Below are 24,138 nucleotides of genomic sequence, written 5' to 3' on the forward strand. Positions count from 1 at the left end.
GGATCCTCCCAGACCGGGGCACGAACCCGTGTCCCCTGCATCGGCAGGCAGACTCCCAACCACTGCACCACCAGGGAAGCCCCACCTTTTTATATGTCAGGAAACAGAGGCCCAGACAAGGAGTGTGGCCCCTCCAGAGGTCTCCCTGCCCGTCAGCAGAACACTGAGAACCCAGTCCAGGGCTTGCTCCAATGCCCTGTGGATCTCCCAACACCTGCACCCTTTATCTTGGCTCTCTCCAGTGGTCAGCCGCTAATTTAAAAACTCTCTGAGATGGGGACACAATCTGCATGATCTCCTCCATGCTCACAATCCTGGGACAAACTGCCAGCTGAGGACACACCGTGTCTCCTCGGCGCATCTCCCAGAGCTGTGTGCAGCTGCAGAGCCCTGGCCTCCTTCTGCAGCACCTCCCGAGCAGGCACAGGGCCTGCATGCCCTAGGACTCCACGCAGACTTGCAGATTCTTCTGGCTGGACATTCAACTGACCCCTCCCTGACCCAGGGCCTGGGGAAGCACAGTAGGGGCTCCAAGATCAGAATACCCTCCTCAGATCCCAACCTAACCCCCTACCGGGCCTGCCTGCCCTTCCTCCCATCTCCCTAGTGCAGCCCTGCCCCTGCCTTCCCCATGCCTGCGGAAGGCGGAGAAGGGTATTGACATAACTGGCTGCATCCCCTTTCTGCCCCAGAATCTGAAGCGTCTTCATGCACAACTTCCCCTTCCCTTTCCTACTGGCCGACCTTCCATATTCCACCCCCAGCTCCACCCCACCCCACCCCCGCCAAAATAAAGTTCTGACTGGCTTCAGAAGACTCCACAAATCTAGAAAAAAGGTACAGATGAGCAAGTTTGCAAGGCAGAGACACAGATGTAGAGAACAAATGTACAGACACCAAGGGAGGAAAGCGGGGGTGGGGGTGGGGGGATGAATTGAGAGATTGGGATTGACATGTATACACCAACATGTATAAAACAGATAATAAGAACCTGCTGCATAAAAAACTAAATTAAATTTTAAAAAAAAGGAAATCTCCACAACCAGCCTTGCCCTTACCTGCCATGGATTCCCCCACAGGTACTGCCCCACTGATGCCATTTCCAAGCGCAGGAGCCAGCACTCACCTCTCCGAGGAGGTCTCTGCTGGGCCAACTCCTAGAACATGCCCTGTCTTTTCACCTTCTAAGCTATCACTAGTTCATGACAACCCCAGGCTATAAGCTGTCCCTGACCTCGCTATCTCCGTGGCCCGGGCCTAGGACTTCATGACTACAGAAGTCAGGTGAGGCGACCGCGTGGCACAGCCCGTTCAGGAGAGTGACAAGGAGGCAAGCCCCCATCACTCCCAAGACCTTTATGGGCCATCCCAGTTTCCAAGGCTGGAGCGGCTGCCTTCGGCGCCACCTGGCGGCCGCCGCTCGAAAGCGGAGAGTGGACCCAGCGCGCGCCGGTTCCCGCGGGACGGTTGGGTAGGCTGGAGGGGGGTCGCCCATCTTATAGAGCCGAGACCAAGCGGCCCAGGGCCTGGCACGTCTCTGGATTCCCGCGGATCCCGCGGTCCTCGCGAGACCCCGAGACCCGGTGCCACCCAGCCCCTAGCGGCGGCGGACGGCCTCGTCGGACGCTGCGGGGCGCTCGGCGGCCGTGTGAGCGTGCGCGCACGCGCCCGCCCCACGCATCGCCCCGCACCGCCGCGCGCTCGCACGCACGCACACCTCGACGCTCGCCCGCGCCGGGCGGTCTCCCACGCAGTGAGCGGGTAGCGGGCTCCCGAGCTAGCTACCCCGGGAGAGGAAGGCGCTTACGCGCGGCGAGCTAGAGCGGGCACACCAAGACCCATTTTTTTCCACCTCACTTCGCGCGCGGGGACGCCGCCGTGGCCGCACCGTCCTCATGGGTGACCCCCTCAGGGCGGGACCTGGGGGTCCGTGCGGCCCAGGCCCTTCCGACCAGGCTGCGCGAGCCCAGACCAGGCCGCTCCCACCGGCCGGCCGCGGCGGCCAATGAGAGCCTGGCGTGGTGATGTCATGCCCCGACCGGATCCTGGTGACGAGAAGTCCGAGGTCACCCGTCAGGGAACCAGCGCACACCCACCCGCGGAGGTTCCGGAAGTTTCCACTGCGGCGGCGGCCTCACCCCGCAGCCTCGCGCGTGCCACCACGTTGGCCTTCCTTGTCTGGTGTCCCGGAGTCACCTCTCCCTCCCCCCGGGGGTCTCCTCCCTCTTTGGGGGTCCCCTTCGTGTCCCCTCGTGATCTCATGTTCACATCCTCATTCTCACAGGTGTCACCTTTTCTCCACCGGTGCCACTCGGGCCCCTGCGGGGGTCCTCAACCGCATTTTCACGTACCGGTCCTCCCATGCCACCCCTGCTCTGTCGTGGCCAGGGATGCTCATTTATTCGGTCCCCAGCCCCGACTTGTCAATGTGTCCAAGTGTGTCCGTCCGTCTGTGAATGTCGGTCACTGCGTTTGTCTCTGGCTGTCACTGCATGAGACTGTCCGTCTGCCTGTGTCTGTCTCCGCGGGCTTCTGTCCTTCTGTCTGTCCCTGTGGGTGTCTGCTCCGCCGCTGAGGGTCTTTCTGTCGTGTCTGTCACTGCGTGTCTGTCCGTCTGTCGGCGTCTGTCACTGGAGTGCGTCTGGGCCCCGGGGTCTCTGGGTCTGGGCTCCGAGAGAGGGAGAGGGAGAGGAGGTGGCAGCCCGGGGAGGCGGGGAGGGGCGGGGGCGGAGACAGTGGGCGGGGGCGGGCGGGGGCGCCGAGCGGCCCGTAGGGGGTGTGTGCGGGGGGCCGGAGGCGGCGGCTGTCAGAGTCGGCTCAGCCTGCGCTGGGGAACATCGGCCGCCTCCAGCTCCCGGCGCGGCCCGGCCCGGCCGCCTCAGGTGAGTCTCCCGCCCCGCCCAGGACCCTCCTCCGGCCCGCGGCCCATTCCGCATCCCGGGAACGGTGCGCGCCCCGAGGGACCCAGGCTCCCAAACAGGACGCCCACCGCGCCCCGGGGCCTGCCCAGCGACGCCCCCCGACGCCCCACACTCACCCTTAACTCTTCCCTCACCGCCGCATACTTAACGATTGCCCGCGCGGGAGACAGCATCCCGCAGGGCCAGCTGCCGCCTCTGCTCTCGAATTCCTGTGGGGACCCCCGAGCGCCGCTGCCCCTGCTCGCCCCCAAGTCTGGGGCCACTGGAAGATGCCTCCTGCTTGGGGGCGGAATCCAAGCTGCGCAGGTTCCTGGAGCCCGGCTGGGCCCTCCGGGATCCCGCGACCCCAGCGCCCCTGCGCAGCTCCCAGCCGAAGCCCCCTCCCAGGCCCAGGCGTCCCCCTCCCGCGGGGACTCCGTCTCTATTTTAGGGGAAGGGGAGGCTTAGCGGAAGCCCCGAGTTATAATTAGCCCCACTCGGGTTTCCTAGTTAATCTCCATCACCACCACCCCAGCTCAGGGCGGCGAGGGCTGGGTGAGGGGTGACCGGCGGGAGAGGGGGGAGTTCCGACCCGGGGAATTTTGATCCCTTGGCTGGAGATGCCGGAACCGCGGCAGCTGCTGCCCCAAAATAGCGGCCCTGCCCCTGCCGCCGGGGATCTCCGGAGCTCCGAGAACGCAGGCGCCCCGCCTCGCCCTTCAGACCCCTCGGCAATGCCCGCGAGCCCCCAGACCCCGCCCCAAGTTCCCGGCTCCCGGACTCGGGGCGGGGAGCGCCGTCCTTTTCTCGGTCTTTACTGCCCCCCGCTGGCGGCAGCGTGCACCGCAGCATCGGATGGATGGGGGACTCGAGTCCTGTGGGGCCAGGGCTAGAGAGCCTGTGGGCTGAGGCTAGGCGAGGGGGGTGCGCAGTTGACGGGCATTCGCGGGTACCAACGCGCTGTGTCAGACAGTGGATGAGGCGGGGCTGGGTGGGGCAGAGTGTGGAGTAGGCAGGATTTGGGGTACCCTGGGAACTGCGACTCCCACACCCTGAATGCCCAACCCACACCCCCCCAGGGTACGGCCCTGGCCAACTGCATGAGAGGCTGAGCCTTCACGCCACCTCAAGCTCCCCCGTCGGCGCCTCCCGTCAGTGAGGGCCCCGCCTCTGTCGGGTGGACTGTGCGTGGCCTTCGGCCTCTGGTGCTGGTGCCCCGCACTGCTCGAACTGGGCCCGAGGCAGTCCACCCAGCTGGGGGAAGGAAGTGAGGGCGGTGGGTCTTCTGCGGGGCAGGGGAGTGTATTGCTTGGCAGGTCTGTCTCTGTTCCCTGCATTTGTCCGTCTGGGTGTATGTGTGTGTGCCTGATCTCTGTCCCCTCTTGCATCTCCCTGTCTGTGTCCTTGTCTCTGCCTGTCTCCCTCCCTCCCTCCATTTCTCTCCTTTCTGCCAACCTGCCCCACCTCCTCTGCAGCTCAGTGATAACCCCTGGGCAAGAGTGTTACCTAATCATCTCCTCCCTCCTGGCAGCTTTGAGCCTTCACCCTCTGCCTTTCTTTCTCCCAGCAGACGCCTGCCTGCCCTGGCAGCCATGAGGCCCCCGTGGTGTCCCCTGCACACGCCCTCCCTGGCTTCCCCGCTCCTTCTCCTCCTCTTCCTCCTGGGAGGAGGGGCAGAGGCTGAGGGCCCAGAGGACCCAGAGCTGCTGGTGACGGTGCGTGGGGGCCGGCTACGGGGCCTCCGCCTAATGGCCCCTGGGGGCCCTGTCTCTGCTTTTCTGGGCATCCCCTTCGCAGAGCCACCTGTGGGCCCCCGTCGCTTTCTGCCACCAGAGCCCAAGCGGCCCTGGCCAGGGGTGCTGAATGCCACAGCCTTCCAAAGAGTCTGCTACCAATATGTAGACACCTTGTACCCCGGCTTTGAGGGCACCGAGATGTGGAACCCCAACCGTGAGCTGAGCGAGGACTGCCTCTACCTCAATGTGTGGACACCGTACCCCCGGCCTGCGTCCCCCACCCCTGTCCTCGTCTGGATCTACGGGGGTGGCTTCTACAGCGGGGCCTCCTCCCTGGACGTGTATGATGGTCGCTTCCTGGCCCAGGCCGAGGGGACTGTGCTGATGTCCATGAACTACCGGGTGGGAGCCTTTGGCTTCTTGGCCCTGCCGGGGAGCCGGGAGGCCCCAGGCAATGTGGGTCTACTGGATCAGAGGCTGGCACTGCAGTGGGTGCAGGAGAACGTAGCAGCCTTCGGGGGGGATCCAACGTCAGTGACTCTGTTTGGGGAAAGCGCAGGTGCCGCCTCCGTGGGCATGCACCTGCTGTCCCCACCCAGCCGGGGCCTGTTCCACAGGGCCGTGCTGCAGAGCGGGGCACCCAATGGGCCCTGGGCCACAGTGGGTGTGGGAGAGGCCCGCCGCAGGGCCACGCTGCTGGCCCGCCTCGTGGGCTGTCCGCCTGGTGGGGCTGGTGGCAATGACACAGACCTGGTGGCCTGCCTGCGGACGCGGCCGTCTCAGGATCTGGTGGACCACGAGTGGCACGTGCTGCCTCAGGAAAGTGTCTTCCGCTTCTCCTTCGTGCCTGTGGTGGATGGAGACTTCCTCAGTGACACGCCCGAAGCCCTCATCAATGCTGGAGACTTCCATGGCCTGCAGGTGACTAGTGGCTGGAGGGGGTGGAGCTGCTTCCTCTAGGCCTGTTCTTCACCTGCCCCTCCCCGTGGGGACCCAGGCATGAGGGCTCCTCAAAACCCACTCCCAAAGGCCCAGGCTCCTGGGCCCCATGGCCCGCTCCTCTCCCCTGAGGGCTCAATCCCAGGGTGGTCAGTGGGACAGAGAGGAAAGGAAATGTGGGTGTATTTTCTCTTTCTCTCTTTCCCTTCCCCAATCTCAAACTCTCTTCCTCCCTGGTCCCGGGTCTATAACTGTTCACCTCTCTGGCTCTTTGTCCATCTGTTTCTGTCTGCCTGTCTGTCTGTGCTTCCCCTCCCCCCATCCCTCCGTCCTGTCCCCTCAGGTGCTGGTGGGTGTGGTGAAGGATGAGGGATCCTATTTTCTGGTTTACGGGGCCCCAGGCTTCAGCAAAGACAACGAGTCTCTCATCAGCCGGGCCCAGTTCCTGGCCGGGGTGCGGGTCGGGGTCCCCCAGGCAAGTGACCTGGCTGCCGAGGCTGTGGTCCTGCATTACACAGACTGGCTGCACCCTGAGGACCCGGCGCGCCTGAGGGAGGCCATGAGTGATGTGGTGGGCGACCACAACGTCGTGTGCCCCGTAGCCCAGCTGGCTGGGCGACTGGCCGCCCAAGGCGCTCGCGTCTATGCCTACATCTTTGAACACCGTGCATCCACGCTCTCCTGGCCGCTCTGGATGGGGGTGCCCCACGGCTACGAGATCGAGTTTATCTTCGGGCTCCCCCTGGAACCCTCGCTAAACTACACTGTCGAGGAGAGAACCTTTGCCCAACGACTGATGAGATACTGGGCCAACTTCGCCCGCACAGGGTCAGCGGGGCTGAGGGGAGGAGGGCCTCCAGGAGCCAGGGAGGCAAGGGGCGGGGGGAACAGACAGAGAGGGAGGGAGACAAGCAGAAAGGGCGGGGGGCGGGGGGCAGGGGGGGCGGGGGGGGCGGGAGGCGAGTTCACAAAGGAAAGGAGACAAAGGGGGAGAGAGAGAATGACAAAGGAGACCCCAAGAGAAGGGAAGGAGGGAGGAAGGCAAGGTGGCAGATCCTGATGAGACAAGGACAGAGCTGAGGGAGGCAAAGAGAAGAGAAGAGACAGACAAGGAGAGACAGACAAAGGAGTTACCGGAGCAGTTAGGAGTGTGGATTGTAGAACTGGATCAATTGGACCAGTGATGATTTTTTTAGCTGTGACACACACGAATGCACACACACGCACACAGTTTACCTGTCTGAAGAAGGGGACCATAAATATCCCATCACATGGGTGTCCGCAGAAGTAAACATGATGTTTGTAGAGATAGGACTGGGCCTGAGTATATAGTAAGGGCTCAGGAAGTCATAGCAATTTTTTAAATGGGAGAAACAAAGATGGAGCAGAAAAATTGAGGGGAAAAAAAAGAGGAACAACAGAAAGAGGGAGGGCAGGAGGAAGGGGAAGACTCCGGAGTATGGAGCATATTGGAAGAGAAAGGATGAAGAAGAATGTGGGAGGGAGGAGACGGGGCTCTCCCTGGAGCCTGAGGGAACGGCATGGGTCAGGAAGCAGCCTGCCTCCTCCTACTCTCCATCTCCATTCCCCAGCCCCCAGGGGCTGAGCGTTCCCTTTCCTTCCGCAGGGACCCCAATGACCCCCGAGACCCCAAAGCCCCGCAGTGGCCACCATACACGGCGGGAGCGCAGCAGTACGTGAGCCTGAACCTGCGGCCACTGGAGGTGCGGCGGGGGCTGCGCGCCCAGGCCTGCGCCTTCTGGAACCGCTTCCTACCCAAATTGCTCAGCGCCACCGGTACGCAGGGGCCAGCGGGCAGGGGCTGGGAGGAGGCGGGGGAGAAAAGGGGCGCGGAGAGAGAGAGGGAACTGGGAGCCGGCCGGGTGTAACCCCTCTCTTCTCCCCCCAGCCTCGGAGGCCCCCTGCACCTGCTCAGGCCCCGCCCACGGGGAGGCTGCCCCGAGGCCCAGGCCCGGCCTCCCCCTGTCCCTCCTCCTCCTCCTCCTCCTCTTCCTCCTCCTCTCCCGGCTCCTGCGGCTGTGACCACGGCCTCTTCCCCCTCCGGCCTCAGGGGGCCCCTCCTCTAATGAGTGGTCTGACTGTGGGGAAGGGCTCCACTCAGGGATCTCCGACCCAGCGCCCCCTGCCTCCTCAAACCGAGAAACTCAAACTGGACAGGGCTGGGGGCAGGGGGGTGGGGTGGGGTGGGAGGACACCTACGACCCATCTCAGGGATCCGCACGCCTTTATTGTTTAAATGGAAATGAAAAAGCCAATTTTCTTTTTTTATAAAATTATTATTTGGAGCCTGAGCTTGGTGTTGGGGTGGGAGGGAGGCCCTAGGGCTAGATAGCACCCCCCAGTGGGGCTATAACCGCCAACCATTTCTGTCTCTTCTCTTTTCCCCACCAACCCACGGATCCTCCTCCTCTGATCCCTTCTGTCCCCCTGTCTTCCGGTCATTTTCTCCCCCTCCCTCCTCCTTCCCGCCATCCTTCTCTGGCCCCGCCTCTACCCTCGTCCTTCCCCTGGTCTTCCGTCTGTTGCGTGTTCTCCTGATCCTCTTTCCACCACCCATCGTGGTCTCCTACATTCTCCGTGTGCCCTCCCTGAACTCACGCCCCCCTCCGTGTCCGTTCCCGTCCTTCCCCATGCCTCCGTGTCCGTTCCCGTCCTTCCCCATGTCCTCCCCCCCACCCACTTGCCGGGCACCCTGGCCGCAGACACGCTGGACGAGGCTGAGCGCCAGTGGAAGGCTGAGTTCCACCGCTGGAGCTCCTACATGGTGCACTGGAAGAACCAGTTTGACCATTACAGCAAGCAGGATCGCTGCTCAGACCTGTGACCCAGGAGGGACCCCCTCGTCCCGCTGCCCTGCCCGCTCCGCCCGGCCCCTCAGCTGTATATACTATTTATTTAAGGGTTGGGATATAACACAGAGGATCCCTAGACCCTGCCCACCCACCCCCGACTTTCCCCTGGGGCTCCCCGCCCTCTGCATGCCTCGGGCCGAGCCCCCTCCCCCGCGGTGCCTTCGCCCCTCTGGGCTGCCAATAAACTGTTACAGCCACAGGAGTGTGCGCGCCTGGGGAGCCAGGGTCCGGGCAGAATGCCTCAACCACTGGGATTGAGTGAATGGAGGGATGGCTGCTAAAGCCGGCGGGAAGAGCGGATCTGAGGTGTGGGATGATGGGCGCCCGCGCCACGCCCCCGCCGCTGCGGCGAGTACATTCCGCCCGGCGAGGTGGAGCTCACGCCTGCGCAGTGAGGACGGCGGCGCGGACGCGGCGGTGCACTGTGGGAGCCCCGCGCGGCGGCTTGGTGGTGGTTGCCGCGGGGCGCGCCACGCGCTTAAGCCTGGGGCCAGGCGAGAGCGACCCCAGGGACTGTACGCCCGCAGTTAGCCCAAGACTCGGGGCCGAGAGGAAGCGCTAGAGCGCAGAGTTCTCCCTGGAGTTCGCTCCGCGCCGCCTGGAGAACGGATCTGCCCGGCCCGGCGACCGCCGCTCCCGCCCACCGCCCTGGAGCCGCTGAAGGACGTCCACCTGGGCCTGGCCCCGCCCGGCCGCGGTGGCGGCCGCGCTCGCCTGGCCCTCCTCTCCGGCCATTACATTTACTATCATTACGGCTGCGACGGCGTGGACGACCGGGGCTGGGGCTGCGGCTACCGCACTCTGCAAACGCTGTGCTCGTGGCCAGAGGGCCGGCCGGCGGGCGTACCCGAACTGGCTGCAGTGCAGGCGGCCCTGGAGGACATGGGCGACAAGCCTCCCGGGTTCCGGGGCTCTCGGAGCTGGATCGGCTGTGTAGAGGCCAGCCTCTGCCTTGACCACTTCGGGGGTCCCCAAGGGCGCCTGTGTCACGTGCCCCGTGGAGCAGGGCTTCAGGGGGAATTGGAGAGGCTTTATTCCCACTTCGCAGGGGGCGGGGGACCTGTAATGGTTGGAGGGGATGCGGATGCCCGGTCAAAGGCCTTGCTGGGAGTGTGCCTGGGGCCAGGCACGGAAGCCTACGTCCTGGTATTGGACCCTCACTGCTGGGGTGCCCCGAAAAACCCCAGTGAACTACAGGCTGCTGGCTGGGTGGGCTGGCGAGAGGTGAGCACAGCCTTTGACCCCAACTCCTTCTACAACCTGTGTTTGACCAGCTGTAACTCAAAAAAGCAGCTGCCCACCCTGGACTGAGGCTTCTCTAGCACCATACCCGTTGATCTAACCCATCTCAAAGGCAGAGGCTGCCTGATGTCAGACCCTCAGGAAGCCCCAGCAGAGCCTGGGATCTTTGGTGTCAATAAAGTGGCAAGGCCCAGCCAACCATGGCCCCAGCTAATTTTTGGGAGCATCTGGGGAAGTATATTACATATATACATTAAGCCAGGAGTCACCACGCAAGTGTTTTTATTGGCAGTAGGGCTGAACGTACAAAAACTTCTCAGAGCTGGATGGGACAAGGCAGTCACAAGTATAGATGATAACCAGGAGTGAGGAAATGTATATGACTCAAAAGAAATCCACATCATCTGGAGCATCCAGGTCACGGTATTCCACAATGGCCCGTGGGTCTCCACGGACCATCCTGTGAGATTAGAAAGAGGTAAGAGGGGGTGAGATTTGAGGGTCCCTGAAAGGGAGTTTGAAGAGGGCCAAGAAAACGTAGACATCTTAGCCCAGTCTCACCTGTTTCGGGGTTTCCCAGGATAACCTCCCTGGCCTCGGAAGGCATCATAGTTCCCTCGGCCAGCACCATAGGGAGCATGGGGATATGGAGGCCCTCCTGTGGGCACTGCAGGGCGAACAGCACCAGCTATGAAAAAGATCAGTGTTGAGTTGAAAAACTGTGACCTCAACTACATCCTAGCCAAGTTTTCTTTCTCCCAGCCCCAGTCCAGGTCCTTTCAACTCCCTCTTACACTTACCTCCATAGCCCAAGATGGGGGGCCGGGGCTGACCATAGGGCATCAGGCCCTGGGGAGTCTGGTGTGGGTAGGGGAGTCCCGGGGTCAGACCTGGGGGGAGTACAATACGGACAGGGACATGAATTACTGCGGGGCGGGGGTGGGGGGGTTGGTGGGGGTGGAGGGCGGGGCAGTGGCGGGAGATGGACAGCTGGCTTTTTAGTAATATGGCCTGAGAGTGGGGTAGAAACTTCTCAGGATACAACAAGTTAAAGAGAACCAGGAGGGGCTTCCGTGGTGGTGCAGTGGCTAAGAATCCGCCTGCCAATGCAGGGGACACGGGTTCGAGCCCTGGTCCTGGAAGATCCCACATGCCTCGGAGCAACTGAGCCCGTGCGCCACAACTACTGAGCCTGCGCTCTACAGAGCTCGCAAGCCACAACTACTGAAGCCCGCGTGCCTAGAGCCCATGCTCCACAACAAAAGAAGCCACCGCAATGAATGAGAAGCCCACGCACCGCAACAAAGAGTAGTCCCCGCTCGCCGCAACTAGAGAAAGCCCGCGCACAGCGACGGAGACCCAACGCAGCCAAAAATAAATAAATAAATAAATAAATAAAACCGGAGAGGGAATGGGGCAGACCCTCATGGATCGTATCTTACTCTGGGCAGGGCCAGGTGGCTGAGCTGGCTTTATCTCAGGCAGAGCTGGTCGCTTGGCATCAGTGAGAAAGTTGTTAAAAAATGCAACCTCCTTCTTTACTTCCTCAATTTTCTCTGCATGCTTGTTGAAGATATGTTTGCGTACAAACTCAGGGCCCTGGGTGAACAGAGGAGGGGGTGAGAACTGAGTCAGCAATGAGGGTTCCCTAGCTCCCCAGACCCAACCTGCAAGGACACTCCACCTCCCCTCTGTCTCATCCCAATGAGCAGTTCCTCCCCAGGCTCTGAGGAGGCTTCCCGGCTGAACCCTCTCCTCCCACAGTCCTAACACACAAATGTCTAACATCCCAGACCTTGAATTTCTTGCCACTGAGAGGGCACAGCCACTTATCCTTGCCCAGTTCCTGGGTGTTGGAGGTCACAAACTTTTCCACTTCCTGCTCAGGGTCTTTGCGACCCATCTTCTGGGCCTCTTCCTCTGAAAGAGATTCCCGCACACTCAGCAGTGGAGTCAGCTTCTCCTCAAATGTCTTCTGCCATTCTAGCACTGTGGTTTTGGAACAGACGGAGAGCAGGTTGGAGAAGGGAGCCCGGAGGCGGGGATTAGAGGAGAGGGTGGCAGAGCATTGCTACCAGAGCAGAACTAAGGCCAGAGGCAGCTGGGAGAGAGGGAAACCAGGAGTGGGAAAGCTGGGAGGTCACCTTCTCCATGACTGATGCGGTTGGGCGGCATGGGCCCCCGAACATGGATGATGCCACAGCGGTTGGGCATCTCATCCTCATTGGGGTACTCGCACGTGTTATAATAATCCAGGGAATGCACGATGCGCAAATAAAGGAGGAGTTTGTCCAAAACCTAAGAGAAATGAGCAGCTCAGAGTTCCCATACACCTGCCCCTTTACCGCCCCGAGCCAGGCTCTCCCACGCCCCACACACTCTGCACCCACTGGCACCTTGATCAGCTTCTCATCCCGCTCCACGTTGATCTCCGCAGGGTTCCCTTCCTTAGGAGGCTCCTCAGGAGGGGCCCCCCCCACTGCTCCCCAGCAGCTCCTCCTCCTCAGCGCTCACTTCCTCAATCAGGTAGTCAGTGATATTCTTCAAGATGGGGTTCTGCGAGGGCAGACTCTGGTAGGGTGAGAGAGGTAGAGCAGACAAAACTCCTCAGGGTAGCCTAGGAACCTTCTCATTTGAAAAGGCAATGTGGGGCAGAAAGGAGTTCAGGGCTCGGCTGGGCTGTTACATTTGCCTCATTATTTGTCTTAATTTGTGTATGTGTTCTGCCCTAGCCGATAAATAATCACTAACACCAATCTGTTTTGTTGGAAGCTGGAGATGCTGCTCGGGAGGAGAGGGGCAAATACGGGGGTGGGTACAAGGGGGTCAGTGCTACAGACCAGGGAAGGCCAGAGGTGCCCACAGCAGATGAGGGGGAACCAGCGGCTTTTTAACAAGTTCCACGAGGAGTCACTAACCGTTGGCAGAGGAGGCGTCCCAGGCTCAGAGGCCCAGAGCTGGGTCCTGTCATCCAGCGTGTGGATCAGCTTGGCCGCCAGCTTGATGTCGTTGCGCACTATCTGCCTGTGCTGCGTGATGCCGTTGACGTTGCGGACGCGGCGCGTCAGGTCTCTGTTCACGCCAGGGCTCAGCTCACACTCCCGGAGCTGGAGGGGACAGAAGGCTCACCAACACTTGCCGAAGAAGAGCCACTCAAAGACTGGCCCGACCGAGCACGCTAGCGATCAGACTGAGCTCCCTAAGGACAGGGGCCAGGGGTGTCTTGTTCACAGGAACAGTCTCAGAGCCAAACCGAGAGACAACTGCATACAATTCACGTGAGCAGACTAAATGGGTGAAATAAGGAGCAGATGGATGAAGCCATCAATGAACGAAGGGATCAGAGACTGTGTGGAGCAGGGGGAGCCCCGCCTTCTCTCCCTCAACAGCCCCACTCCCAGGACTCACTCGGATATTCTGCAGGTTCCAACAGATCTCTTTAATGTTAACGCTGCGGTCAAAGGTCACCCAGCCACGACGGAAAAACCTAAACAAGAAAATGTCAGCATAATCCTGGGATGGACTGTGATGCTGGCCACCAATCTTCCCCTGCACCTTTTCCCCAAGGTATCCAGGGTCACACCTCCCTCCATTCCTTACCTCCTCTCGGGCTGGGGCTCCGATAATGCCACGCGCATAAAGCCGGGGTATCTTTTACAAAGCTGGAAAAGCAGAAACAGAAGCCCCACTTGTGATTCAAGGATTCACTTCTTCCTCCAATCCCCATGTCCTCAGAACCCTGGGGAACTGCCTTTTCATCCTTCCTTGGACTAGGAAGAAACAATTAAGGGCTTAAGAATAACAGCACTTGAAAGCAAACCATGCAACCAGGGCCAGCCTCTCTGAAGGGCGTGGGCCCATGGGAAGGGGGCCTCCCCATCAGAGAAACAGAGATGTAGGTCAGAAGCAGTGCCAGGTTATCTTCTCGCTGTCGCCCCCACCCGAAGGAATGGAGCCTGGGCGTCATCCCTGCCCCCAGTACCATTCTTCCCCACTCACAGAAATGATCTCAGCCCGGGAGATGTTGGGCGCGATGTTGCGCATGAAGAGAGAACAAGTCTTATGCAGCGGTCGGGGTTTACATTCCAGCCCAGGAGCGTCCTTAGGCTTCTCCCTCTCTTCTTCCTTGGGCTTCTCCTTTTCCTTGAGTGCTTCCTCTATGCAGGAAGTGGTGGGAGTTGGTGAAAATTTATTGTCAATTGAGGAGGGGAGGATAGAGAAGCTGTCAAACCTCCCCGCACCAGTCCCTCCCAAAAGGCCACCCTCCCATCAATTTCACCAACCTCTCACCTCCCCCCGCCACACCGGTCAGTATGAAGAGACTGGACTAGAAGCAAAGAAAATAAAACCTACCAGCCTCCTCCTTCTCCTCCTCGGCCTGGCCACTCTCCGACTCCGACTCCGACTCGGACACACTGCCTTCGTCAAAGCTGTCATCACCACTATGCTTCCTATTCCGCTTCTTGCTGCTCTGTAAGAGCCACAGCAAGGGGAGATGAGTCAGGTACCAGGACCCAGCCCCGACACCGACCCTGTGCAAAGGAGAGCCCACCTTTTTGGCTTCTTTCTCAGAGTCTTCTTTCTTCTCTTCCTTGTCCCCATCACCCTCGGATTTCTTGGTTTTGTCATCACTAGAACTGTCGTTTTCGACCTACAGGTAGAGACAAATCACCAGGGATGTTGGTCTCCCCTTCAGCCTTTGTCAGAGGGCCCCGCCCACCCTCCACAGCTGAGCCCACAAGTTCGCCTCTCCCCCACCCGAGACACGACCCCCGAGGCAGCCCCATTCTCCTGCCCAGGCGGCACAGGCAGCACCCAGAAGCCCCGGCACTCAGACCTGTTTGCCGTCCTCTTTCTTGTCATCCTTCTCATTGGTCTTGCGTTCTCCATCGCCCGGGCCTGGTCCAACCCGGCCCTCCTCTTTCTTGCTGGGCTCCCCGGGCTTCCCTGCCTGTTCCTCCTCCTCCTCCTGCTCCAGGATGCGTAGGTCATTCTCTGTACCTCCTTCCATCTTAATCACAGCTACCAACAAAGGGAGCAGAGGTCACCATCCAAGGGCCCTGGCCTTCAGCCTCTGGCTTTCTGTCCATCTATTTCCATTTTCAACCAAGACCTTGGTGACCAGACAATCCCACCCCTCCCAATCCACCCACCTGCATCCAGCATCTTGACAATGGCATCAGCTTTGTCTATGTCCAGCAGAAGATTATCAAACCAGCCGCTCTCCATGAGGGACAGGAATACCCTCAGTCGGTTTTGCAGGGCCCCCCGGGCCTCCTGCCGACGCTTCCCCACCTCATCTGGGTGGTACTTAGACCGGAACCTGGGAAGGAAGTGGGGAGGGAAGAGGCCAAACAGTCACTGGAGGCCAGAGCCAGGACATGGGGAGGGGCCCAGGAAAATCAGGGGAAAGCCCCCATCCTCTCACACCCACAAAAGATCATAAAAGCAGAGATGAGGGGAGAGGGGTGCACTAGAACCACCCAATCCCCCCAAAAGGAACCAGAGGTTATGCTCTGAGAAGATCTAGGGAAGAGCCAGGAACTAAGAGCTCTGGATCTGGAAAGAGCATGACTACAGGGGGAGCCAGGGCTGGAGGCAGACTGACTGCCCTGAGTATCTGGGAAACACAAATTTTAAAAAGTGTAGTTTCCCAAAGCTTCCCAGAGGAACGCTAAGGAAATAGTAGGCCCCAAAGAACCTCCCTCTCCTTGCCAACCCCAAACTAGAGTCATTAAAAGGATTGCTCCCACCAGCTCCCTCCATCCCTTGGTGGAAGACAGGGAAACCTGAAATCACCAGAAAGGAAAAGCCAAAAAAGGCAGGATACCTTTCTCCCCCCTTGGGAAGATAAGCAGATGGTGAAGGGACAGGGGAAGAGCAAAGGGAGAAACTGAAGTGCCCTTATAACCTCAGGTACTGCCCACAGGGATCGAGAGAGGACAGGGTGGGGGGTTAGGATAGATCATGAAAAAGGAAACACTTAAATTAGGACCCTGGGCAGGGGGGAAGGAGTCGGGGGGAGGGGGAGGGACAGAAGAAATCAGGCTATGCAAAAAAGAAAGGAGAAAGTGAGAGGAAGTCCCAGAAGTCAAAAACAAAAAGGAAAACTAAAGACCAAACAGACTAGGGGGAGAAAAAAAAAACAGTAGAAAGAAGCGTTAGGCAGGAGCAAGAACAAGGACGGAGAAAGAAGGAAAGGTTCACGAGAGAGTGAGACAAAGACACAGGTTAGGAAGAAAGAGGAGACGGTGACAGAACAGAACCACGAGTTGAGCGTAAGAGGAAAGGAAAGCCGCAGGCGTCACCTCCAGGATCTTTACCTTGGCCGCTTGGTCAAACAGAGCTCAAGATTTAACTAGCCGCGCCCAGGGCCCATGCTGGCTGGTGGGCCACCGGCTGGCTCCTGGCTGGGGCGCCCGGCCCGGATGCCCCACCCCCGCGGGACTCCGCGGTGGCGGCCCTGACTGACTAGCTGCCTGAGCGATCACATTGAGCTAAACCGCTGCATTGTGCACAGCAGTGCCCTGCCTGTCTGCCTGGCCGGGGCAGCGCCGTCAGCCCAGGGGCTCATGTATGGGCTGGGTATGGTGGGGGTGGAGGTGGGTTTGCTCCGAGCTCCGTCGATGAGCGGGTGTAGTTCCCAGTTCTGGCTCTTTTCAAGGAGGAGGAGCAGAAAGAGGATGAGGAGGAGGAGGAGCAGGAAGGGGGGAAAAGATGGTTGATTAAAATTAAAACATCCACAAAAGGAAAAAAATTAAAATTCTTTTTCTGTCAAACGACACTGAGATCTTTGCTTTTCTTGTCTGGATTCACTCGTTGCTTTTGGGAGGATGCCATAGCCACACAGGGTCCCGGCGATCAGGGATGACAATGACCCAGTATCAGCGAGTGGGAAGCAGTCTGTTTGCTGCCCCAAGGGAACAGGTGGCTCTGGCCAGCTGCCTGGAGGCGTCTCACTCACTGAGGACAGTGGGGAAGGGAGATGGCGTGGGGGCTGTGGTGGACGTGGAAGTGAGGAGGAGAACCCATCAGCCAGTGCTGTGATGCTTCCCATCCCCCACCCCCAGGAAGTTCTGGATTGGGGAAAATGGGAAGAGGACAGGGCTGCAGGCTCCGCTGGCGGGGCCAGGGGAAACATGCCAGGGAAAAGACAGCAGGAGAGGAGGGGCACTCACCACTCCTCATCTTTATGAGCCAGGAAGAAATCCTGCATCTGCTGCCTCCGGAAATCCAGCTTGTAGTCGTTATAGCGCTTAACTGCCTCTGTCTCATCCACAGAGTCATCCAAAGACAGGAGAAACTCCTTGAAGGTCTTCATCACAGGTGGCGGCACACCCAAGTCGATCTCTGCTATGCTGCCCAGCCTGAGGGGGGGCCCGGTCAGGAAGTCTTGGTTGTGGGGGAAGAGGGTGGGGGGATGGCGGGCCGAGGTAGCCAGCTGCCCCCTTCCTTCGCCCACCAGGAACATGACCCCAGGCGCCAGCTGCGGCCACCCCCACGGGCACGCCAGTGTGCCTGAGCCACTTCTCCTGGCTCCAGCCGTGGTCTTCAGCAGCCCCAATCCATCCCCCAGGCCTACCGACTCCCTTCTCCCAAGAACCCCAGAACCGCAGGTCTTTACCTGGCCTGGATAGGCAGAACATGGTGCTGCATGATGTGGACGTCTGGATGAACCCAGGGCTGAGGGGGGCCATAAGCTGGGCCCCCACCCCCCCCAGCATAGGGCATCTCATAGCCACTGTGGTATGGGTCAGAGCTGTGCTCATCCCTGAGGGTGGGGGACACAAAAGTCAGACAGAGAAGGCCATCATGTCTCCTGAGCGCAAAGGCAGATGGGACAGAGGGAGGGGCACACCTGCCATGTGGTCTCTCACCCAAGGGTTTAGAGGAACCAAAAAAGATGGGTTTATGGGAACTTTGAGAAAAGGAAATGACCAAGAAAGTTCTCAGCAGAAGTGAGGGAAGACAGCTGAGGCCCAGGTAGAACTGAGGCTGAGAAGACAGAGAAACCGTGGCCATCTCACCAGTCTCGCCTCATGCGCTTCTGCGGGGGGCTGAGCTCATGTCGGGGAGGAGAGAAGCGCTCTCGCCGATTCCTGTCATAGTCACGATATTCACCCCGACTGCGGCGCTCCCGGCCACGGTCCCACTCTCTGGAGATAAGAACAAGTAGCGGTAAATAAGACACAGTTGGATATCCCAAGATCACACTCTTGGACAGGCCCTCCCCATCGTATTTGAGACACAAGACTAAAAGCCTGAAATTATAAAACTTCCCTCTAAGAGGAAAAAAACTCTTGTCTACTTCCATCACTTCAGCCATTGCCCACAAACTGATGGCCTGCCAACTCCTCCAGCCTGGCCTTTTTCCTGAGCTTCAGACCAACATCAACAACCCCTCCTAGACGACCACTATCACCTCAAAATCAACATGTCAGAATCGAGCCTATTATTTCTATCACTATGGGCCCAAACTTGCTTCCCCTCTCCTGTTTCCCACTCTCAGTTGCACCGACATTATCGCCAGGTATCCAGTTATCAAGTGTCACCCTCACCACTAATTTGTTACTGGCTTGTTAATCCTCTGTCTCAAATGAAAGCTGTCCTTTTCCCCACAAACCCTGCCCTAGTCCACGTGCCCTGGTCCTGGCCATTTCTCCTTTAAGTGCAGCCTTGGTTTGTCTTCCCTACCTCTGGTCTCTCCCTTTCCTCCACTCCAAGGTCAAAGTGATCTTTCTCAAACACAAATCCAATCATGCCATGCCCTTGTTTAAATGCCAGTACAAAAGACAATTCAAAACCTTGGTTCCTGGCTTCCCTGGTGGCACAGTGGTTACGAATATGCCTGCCAATGCAGGGGACAGGGGTTTGAGCCCTGGTCCAGGAAGATCCCACATGCCACGGAGCAACTAAGGCCATGTGTCACAACTACTGAGCCTGTGTTCTAGAGCCCACGAGCTACAACTACTGAAGCCCGTGTGCCTAGAGACCGTGCTCCGCAACAAGAGAAGCCACCGCAATGAGAAGCCTGCGCAACGCAATGAAGAGTAGCCCCCGCTCGCCACAACTGGAGAAGCCCACATGTAGCAACAAAGACCCAACGCAGCCAAAAATAAATAAATAAAATTTATTAAAAAAAAAAAAAAAAAACCTTGGTTCCTGGCTGTCATTCCAGGTTCTCTACCCGTTACCAGCCAACCCCATCTCCATCTAATAGAATAAAAAAGAAAATCCTCTGCTATAACCCAGTGGTTTTCAAACTGTTCAGTCTTGGGACCCCCTTTACACTCTTAAAAATGACTGAAGATTGAAGAGCTTTTGCTTATGTGCATGAGATCTCTCAATACTTAACTGTATTCATAATTAGAACAGAAAAAAATACCTAATAATTTTGAAGTTATATAATAACATAAACTACCCATTTATACATTTTTATAAAAAATGGCTATTTTACAAAAAAATTTAGTGAGAAAAGTTGCATTGTTATTTCATTTACAAATCTTTTCAAGGTCTGGCTTAATAGAGGCAGCTGAATTCTCATAGTATATACTTCTCCATTCAACCTATTATGATACGCTGTTTGGTTGAAAAATAAGAAGATCTGGCCTCACAGTGATATGTAGTTGGAAAAGGGAACACTTTAATAACTTTTTCAGATAGCTGGAGATACTCTTTGCTTTTGATACTACCCAAAACTTGGCAAGAGATAGCTTCTTAAAGACTAGCTGCAATGTTGAATCTGAAACTAAATCAATGAACATTTTGTACTCTATATTAAAATTCATTATTCTACCTTGCTCTTTGAAAAGATCTTCACACATCTCATTACACGGTATCAAAATATCATAATCATTAGTATCACTCCCCATCTCACCAGAAAAGTCTTTAAAGTAATAGGAAGCTGTCAAGCTGACACTGGTAGATACAAGTTTTCCAAAATTTTAGTTTACACTGGGAAGTTCCACTTCCCCACTGGCAACAAAACTGACAATTTTCCTTAAAGTAACAAGTTCTCTTAACTTTTTTCAAAATGTCTACCAAATACCCAGATATGAATAAGCACTGTTTGATAGCCTTTCATTCAGGTAACAAACCTGAAGTGGGGGGTGGGGGAGGATGAGGACTGTTAGTTCAGCTCACAACTCAATCCCACAAATACTCCTCCTCAAGGTAACCACCACACTACATGCAGAAGTGCTTTATGCATCCTTCCTATCATCACATGTATTGAAAGCCATATAGTCAGCCTTCCCTGGTGGCGCAGTGGTTAAGAACCCGCCTGCCGATGCAGGGGACACGGGTTCAAGCCCTGGTCCAGGAAGATCCCACATGTCGCGGAGCAGCTAAGCCCGTGCGCCACAACTACTGAGCCTGCGCTCTAGAGCTCTCGAGCCACAACTACTGAGCCCACACACCACAGCTACTGAAGCCTGCGTGCCTTGAGCCCGTGCTCCGCAACGAGAAGCCACCACAATTAGAAGCACGCGCACCGCAACGAAGAGTAGCCCTCGCTCTCCGCAACCCGAGAAAGCCCACACGCAGCAGCGAAGACCCAATGCAGCCAAAACTAAATTAATTAGCTTAAAAAAAAAACATGTAGTCAAGAATCCAATTTAATAAAGTTTAAAATTCTTATTGCTTCATTAATGACATGAAGTGAAACTTTTTTTTTTAACTGTCTGGTGCCACTGCCTTGATTTGTGCTAAGGCACCAGCAGTTTTACCCACCACTGCTATAGTACCAAATGTCAGTACAGTGAAAACAACAATACTATCTATCTTAATATTACTATGAAAATAGTTGTAAGCTAACAACAAATGCTGGAGAGGGTGTGGAGAAAAGGGGACCCTCCTACACTGTTGGTGGGAAGGTAAGTTGGCGCAGTCACTATGGAAAACAGTATGGAGAGTCCTCAAAAAACTAAAAATAGTTGCCATATGATGCAGCAATCCCACTCCTGGGCATGTATCTGGACAAAACTATAATTCAAAAAGATACATGCACTCCTATGTTCATAGCAGCACTATTCACAATAGCCAAGACATGGAAACCACTTAAATGTCCACCAACAAATGAATGAATAAACAAGATGTGGTAAATATATGCAATGGAATACTACTTAGCCATAAAAAAGAATGAGATAACGCCATTTGTAACAACATGGATGGGCCTAGAGGTTATCATACTAAGTCAAGTAAGTCAGAAAGAGAAAGATAAATACCATATGATATCACTTATACGTGGAATCTAAATTATGACACAAATGAACTGTTATAAAACAGAAACAGACTCATAGAGAAGAGACTTGTGGTTGCCGGGGGGTGGGGAGGAATGCGGTGGGAGTCTGGCTTAGCAGATGCAAACTATTTTCTATAGAATGGATAAACAACAAGGTCCTACTGTATAGCACAGGGAACTATATTCACTATTCTGCAATACACCATAATGAAAAAGAATTTTTTAAAAATAATAAAAATTAAAAAGAAAATAAAAAATAGTTGTAAGCTTAGGGGCTTCCCTGGTGGCCCAGTGGTTAAGAATCCGCCTGCCAACGCAGGGGACACGGGTTCGAGCCCTGGTCCGGGAAGATCCCACATGCTGCAGAGCAACTAAGTCCGTGCTCCACAACTACTGAGCCTGCGCTCTAGAGCCCTCAAGCCATAACTACTGAGCCCGTGAGCCACAACTACTGAAGCCCGCACACCTAGAGCCCGTGCTCCGCAACAAGAGAAGCCACCACAATGAGAAGCCTGCGCACCGCAACCAAGAATAGCCCCCGCTCGCCGCAACTAGAGAAAGCCTGTGTGCAGCAACAAAGACCCAATGCAGCCAAAAATAAACAAAATAAATTTTAAAAAAATAGTTGTAAGCTCAAAGACCTCTTAGGGATTTTGAGAACCACTACTCTAAAAAAAACTAGAACATGTGCTTTTTTCTGTGCACAACATTATGCCCCCAACTCCAAGGTGCACACTCCACCTGTGTCTGAGGAATCCCCACTCATCTTTCCAAGCCTTGCTAGGTGTCCCTTTCCTGTCGCTCTCCCCTACAACGCCTCCACCACTTGTCCCCTCCCTCAGATCTGTTCCCTCAACATTTCACATCTTCATCATGACCTCTCATATATACTCATTTGCAAAATACACCCAAGGCCATTTTGCCCCACACTCCAAGCCCCAGACTGTAAACTCCTTAAGGGCAATAACTATACCGTAGCCAGCTTCAGAATTAAGAACACCTTTTGTTGTCGTCTGACATTCTTAGAAGATACTAAACAAAGTGCCACATAAAGTCTCCACAGTGAAGAGATATCCTGACTGAACGATTTACTGAACTCACTTTTCAAAACAACACTGAATGAATAAATGCTATTGCAATAAGCCACCTCAAACTTTTTCCCTGATAACCTGTTTCCAAATCAAGCCTGCGCCATCAGCTCACCGATTAGATATTTATGATGTCCCTTAGATAAAAGTCTTCCACAGTTCCTTTAAATATCAGCTGTTTCTCTTTTTTTTAATAAATTTATTTATTTAATTTCTGGGTCTTTGTGGCTACGCGTAGGCTTTCTTTAGTTGCACAGCGCAGGCTTCTCATTACAGTGGCTTCTCTTGTTGCGTAGCACGGGCTCTAGGTGCTCGGGCTTCAGTAGTTGCGGCACGCAGGCTCAGTGGTTGTGGCTCGAGGCCTCTAGAGCGCAGGCTCAGTAGTTGTGGTGCATGGGCTTAGTTGCTCCTCGGCATGTGGGATCTTCCTGGACCGGGGCTTGAACCCATGTCCCCTGCATTGGCAGGCGGATTCCCAACCACTGTGCCACCAGGGAAGCCCCTATCAGCTGTTTCTTAACAGAAACACCTCAACTATAATTAACTCAAGAACATCCCAAAAAGCTAATCACTAGCTGAGTCAAACCTAATCAATTAACCCAACCATCACTATTCAAAGAACTCTTTCAGTTTTTAGGCTAGACTATTACAAGAAATTTACATATCCTGCTAGGGTACTTGTCTGACAACCTCTCCAGTCAAGTCAATTCCGTAATACTACTTTTTTTGAATCAACATTTTTGGGGTATAATTTACAAACAATAAAACACACACAAAAACACTGGTTTTTCATACTTAAACTCTTACCTCTATTGCTTTGATCTGCTGGACATTTCAAAAATCAAGCCACAGCTAGCTCCTTGGCCAAGAGCAAATAGGCTGAACCACATGAAACGGTCAAGTATGAGCGATTTCATATGGTTCGCTCTAATAAAACCTTAAGGGAAATGCAACGAGACTTGAATGCAAGAGAATAAGACGGGGGACGAAATTAAGAAAAAGCAGTGTCTTACCGATCATTCCAATCATCCCCTCGACGTCTTTCATCTCTTTCCCGGGAACGGTCATAGTCGCTGCGCTCTCTTCTAAACTTGTCCCTGCGCCTTCGATCATATTCGTCATCACTGTCACCCATGGCGCGGAAAGAAGGGGCCTGGAGCCCGGACAGGAATAATCGGGGTGTTGAACAATGACGACAGGAGCAAAGGATTCCCCCCCACCCCTTGAAGCAGCACGCCCGCCTCCCTCCGCAAAGGCCAACCTTCCGCTGTCCCCGCCAGCCTAAGCCCTCGGCCCCGGCAGCTGTAGGGATCCGACTCTCCACTCTCCCCCAGGAGCCTCCACGCCCACCTCCCCGCCCACCCGCAGGCCCCTGTCCCATCTGCCGGCCACAGCCCGGCTCTCCAGGCCCCTCCCCTCCCCCACCAGGGAGCGGTGGTGGCCGTTCGTCTCTCGCTCGGGCCAGCAGATCCTCCCGGTGACCTGGGCCCGCCCCTTGCCTCGGGCGCGCGACGGGGATTGCGAGTGTGAGAGGGAGACACGGGGCTCTCAGCGACGGGGCCGAGTAGACGCGAACAAAGTGGGACAGCAGAAGATGGGCGGTCGGCTCGCGCCGCCCGAGCTGCGCCTGCGTCACCCGCAGAACGGCGCCTCGGCTCACAAACTGCAACCCGCCGAGCCTGATCTGGAACCAACTCAAAGAAGCAAAGGCGGGGAGCACCAGGGACTGATGGGAAGGGGCGGGGAGCCGGAAGTCTCGCGCTCTTTCCAGGACGAGAACTGCGGGCGAGAGAAACTACGGGAGCAGAGCGGGACCAAGCGTAGCTTCGGGAGGGAGATAGAACTCTCATGGCGTGAGGGGAAGTTTCCTCCCGCCGAGGTCGAAGGTCGCGCTTTCCCGGATGTGCCCGGGGTCTGAAACAGTTCGCGTCCAGCCGCTTTCTCCCCAGCTGTGATCACGGAGCCTCCGGACCTCATCGGGGGTGGTTCCCCTTTCTTCTTGTGCAGGGCACGGGTTTGGGGAGTGAGGGCGTTTAGCGGATACGGCAACCATTTTAAAGCATTTTCTACCATTTTGTGGTCCCATCAGAGAACCAGCCTTTGTTGGTGCCTCAGCAC

General features: G+C 56.5%; 3 protein-coding genes across 4 annotated transcripts; 2 read left to right on the forward strand and 1 right to left on the reverse strand.

The window, feature by feature from the left end:
* Positions 1-2,837: 2,837 nt before the first annotated feature.
* Positions 2,838-8,645, forward strand: ACHE (acetylcholinesterase (Cartwright blood group)). Of its 2 annotated transcripts, XM_029220974.1 has the most exons (5): positions 2,838-2,882; positions 4,471-5,557; positions 5,919-6,403; positions 7,203-7,372; positions 7,485-7,881. In XM_029220974.1, the coding sequence occupies exons 2-5, from the start codon at positions 4,493-4,495 to the stop codon at positions 7,616-7,618; spliced, it is 1,854 nt and encodes a 617-aa protein (XP_029076807.1). In that variant the 5' UTR covers positions 2,838-2,882; positions 4,471-4,492; the 3' UTR covers positions 7,619-7,881. The 2 variants fall into 2 exon arrangements, with proteins under 2 accessions (XP_029076807.1, XP_029076808.1); XM_029220975.1 differs by lacking the exons at positions 2,838-2,882; positions 7,485-7,881 and adding an exon at positions 8,299-8,645 and having other exon boundaries at positions 4,478-5,557.
* A 272-nt stretch (positions 8,646-8,917) lies between these two features.
* On the forward strand, positions 8,918-9,878 carry UFSP1 (UFM1 specific peptidase 1 (inactive)). Its single transcript, XM_029221897.1, has one exon. The coding sequence runs from the start codon at positions 9,331-9,333 to the stop codon at positions 9,757-9,759; it is 429 nt and encodes a 142-aa protein (XP_029077730.1). The 5' UTR covers positions 8,918-9,330; the 3' UTR covers positions 9,760-9,878.
* Positions 9,879-9,954: 76 nt separating this feature from the next.
* SRRT (serrate, RNA effector molecule) lies at positions 9,955-23,709 on the reverse strand. Its single transcript, XM_029221492.1, is given in 21 exon segments — positions 9,955-10,150; positions 10,252-10,378; positions 10,491-10,580; positions 11,133-11,289; positions 11,486-11,679; positions 11,835-11,988; positions 12,087-12,167; positions 12,169-12,261; positions 12,609-12,797; positions 13,099-13,177; positions 13,291-13,352; positions 13,690-13,847; positions 14,044-14,161; positions 14,243-14,341; positions 14,528-14,712; positions 14,844-15,013; positions 16,869-17,057; positions 17,315-17,461; positions 17,718-17,846; positions 23,034-23,173; positions 23,520-23,709. Coding segments are annotated over 20 exon segments (2,619 nt in total). The 5' UTR covers positions 23,156-23,173; positions 23,520-23,709; the 3' UTR covers positions 9,955-10,074.
* Positions 23,710-24,138: the final 429 nt, after the last annotated feature.

The sequence above is a fragment of the Monodon monoceros genome, unplaced genomic scaffold (genome assembly GCF_005190385.1).
Source record: "Monodon monoceros isolate NGI ecotype Baffin Bay Population unplaced genomic scaffold, NGI_Narwhal_1 Super_Scaffold_13, whole genome shotgun sequence".
NCBI lineage: Eukaryota > Metazoa > Chordata > Mammalia > Artiodactyla > Monodontidae > Monodon > Monodon monoceros.

Bases quoted from the DNA above. Each gene is read 5' to 3' on its own strand.
- UFSP1 (XM_029221897.1), top strand. From the start codon at position 9,331: ATGGGCGACAAGCCTCCCGGGTTCCGGGGCTCTCGGAGCTGGATCGGC.
- ACHE (XM_029220974.1), top strand. From the start codon at position 4,493: ATGAGGCCCCCGTGGTGTCCCCTGCACACGCCCTCCCTGGCTTCCCCG. The intron at 5,558-5,918 runs GTGACTAGTGGC...CTGTCCCCTCAG, and splicing joins GAGACTTCCATGGCCTGCAG to GTGCTGGTGGGTGTGGTGAA. The intron at 6,404-7,202 runs GTCAGCGGGGCT...TTCCTTCCGCAG, and splicing joins GCCAACTTCGCCCGCACAGG to GGACCCCAATGACCCCCGAG.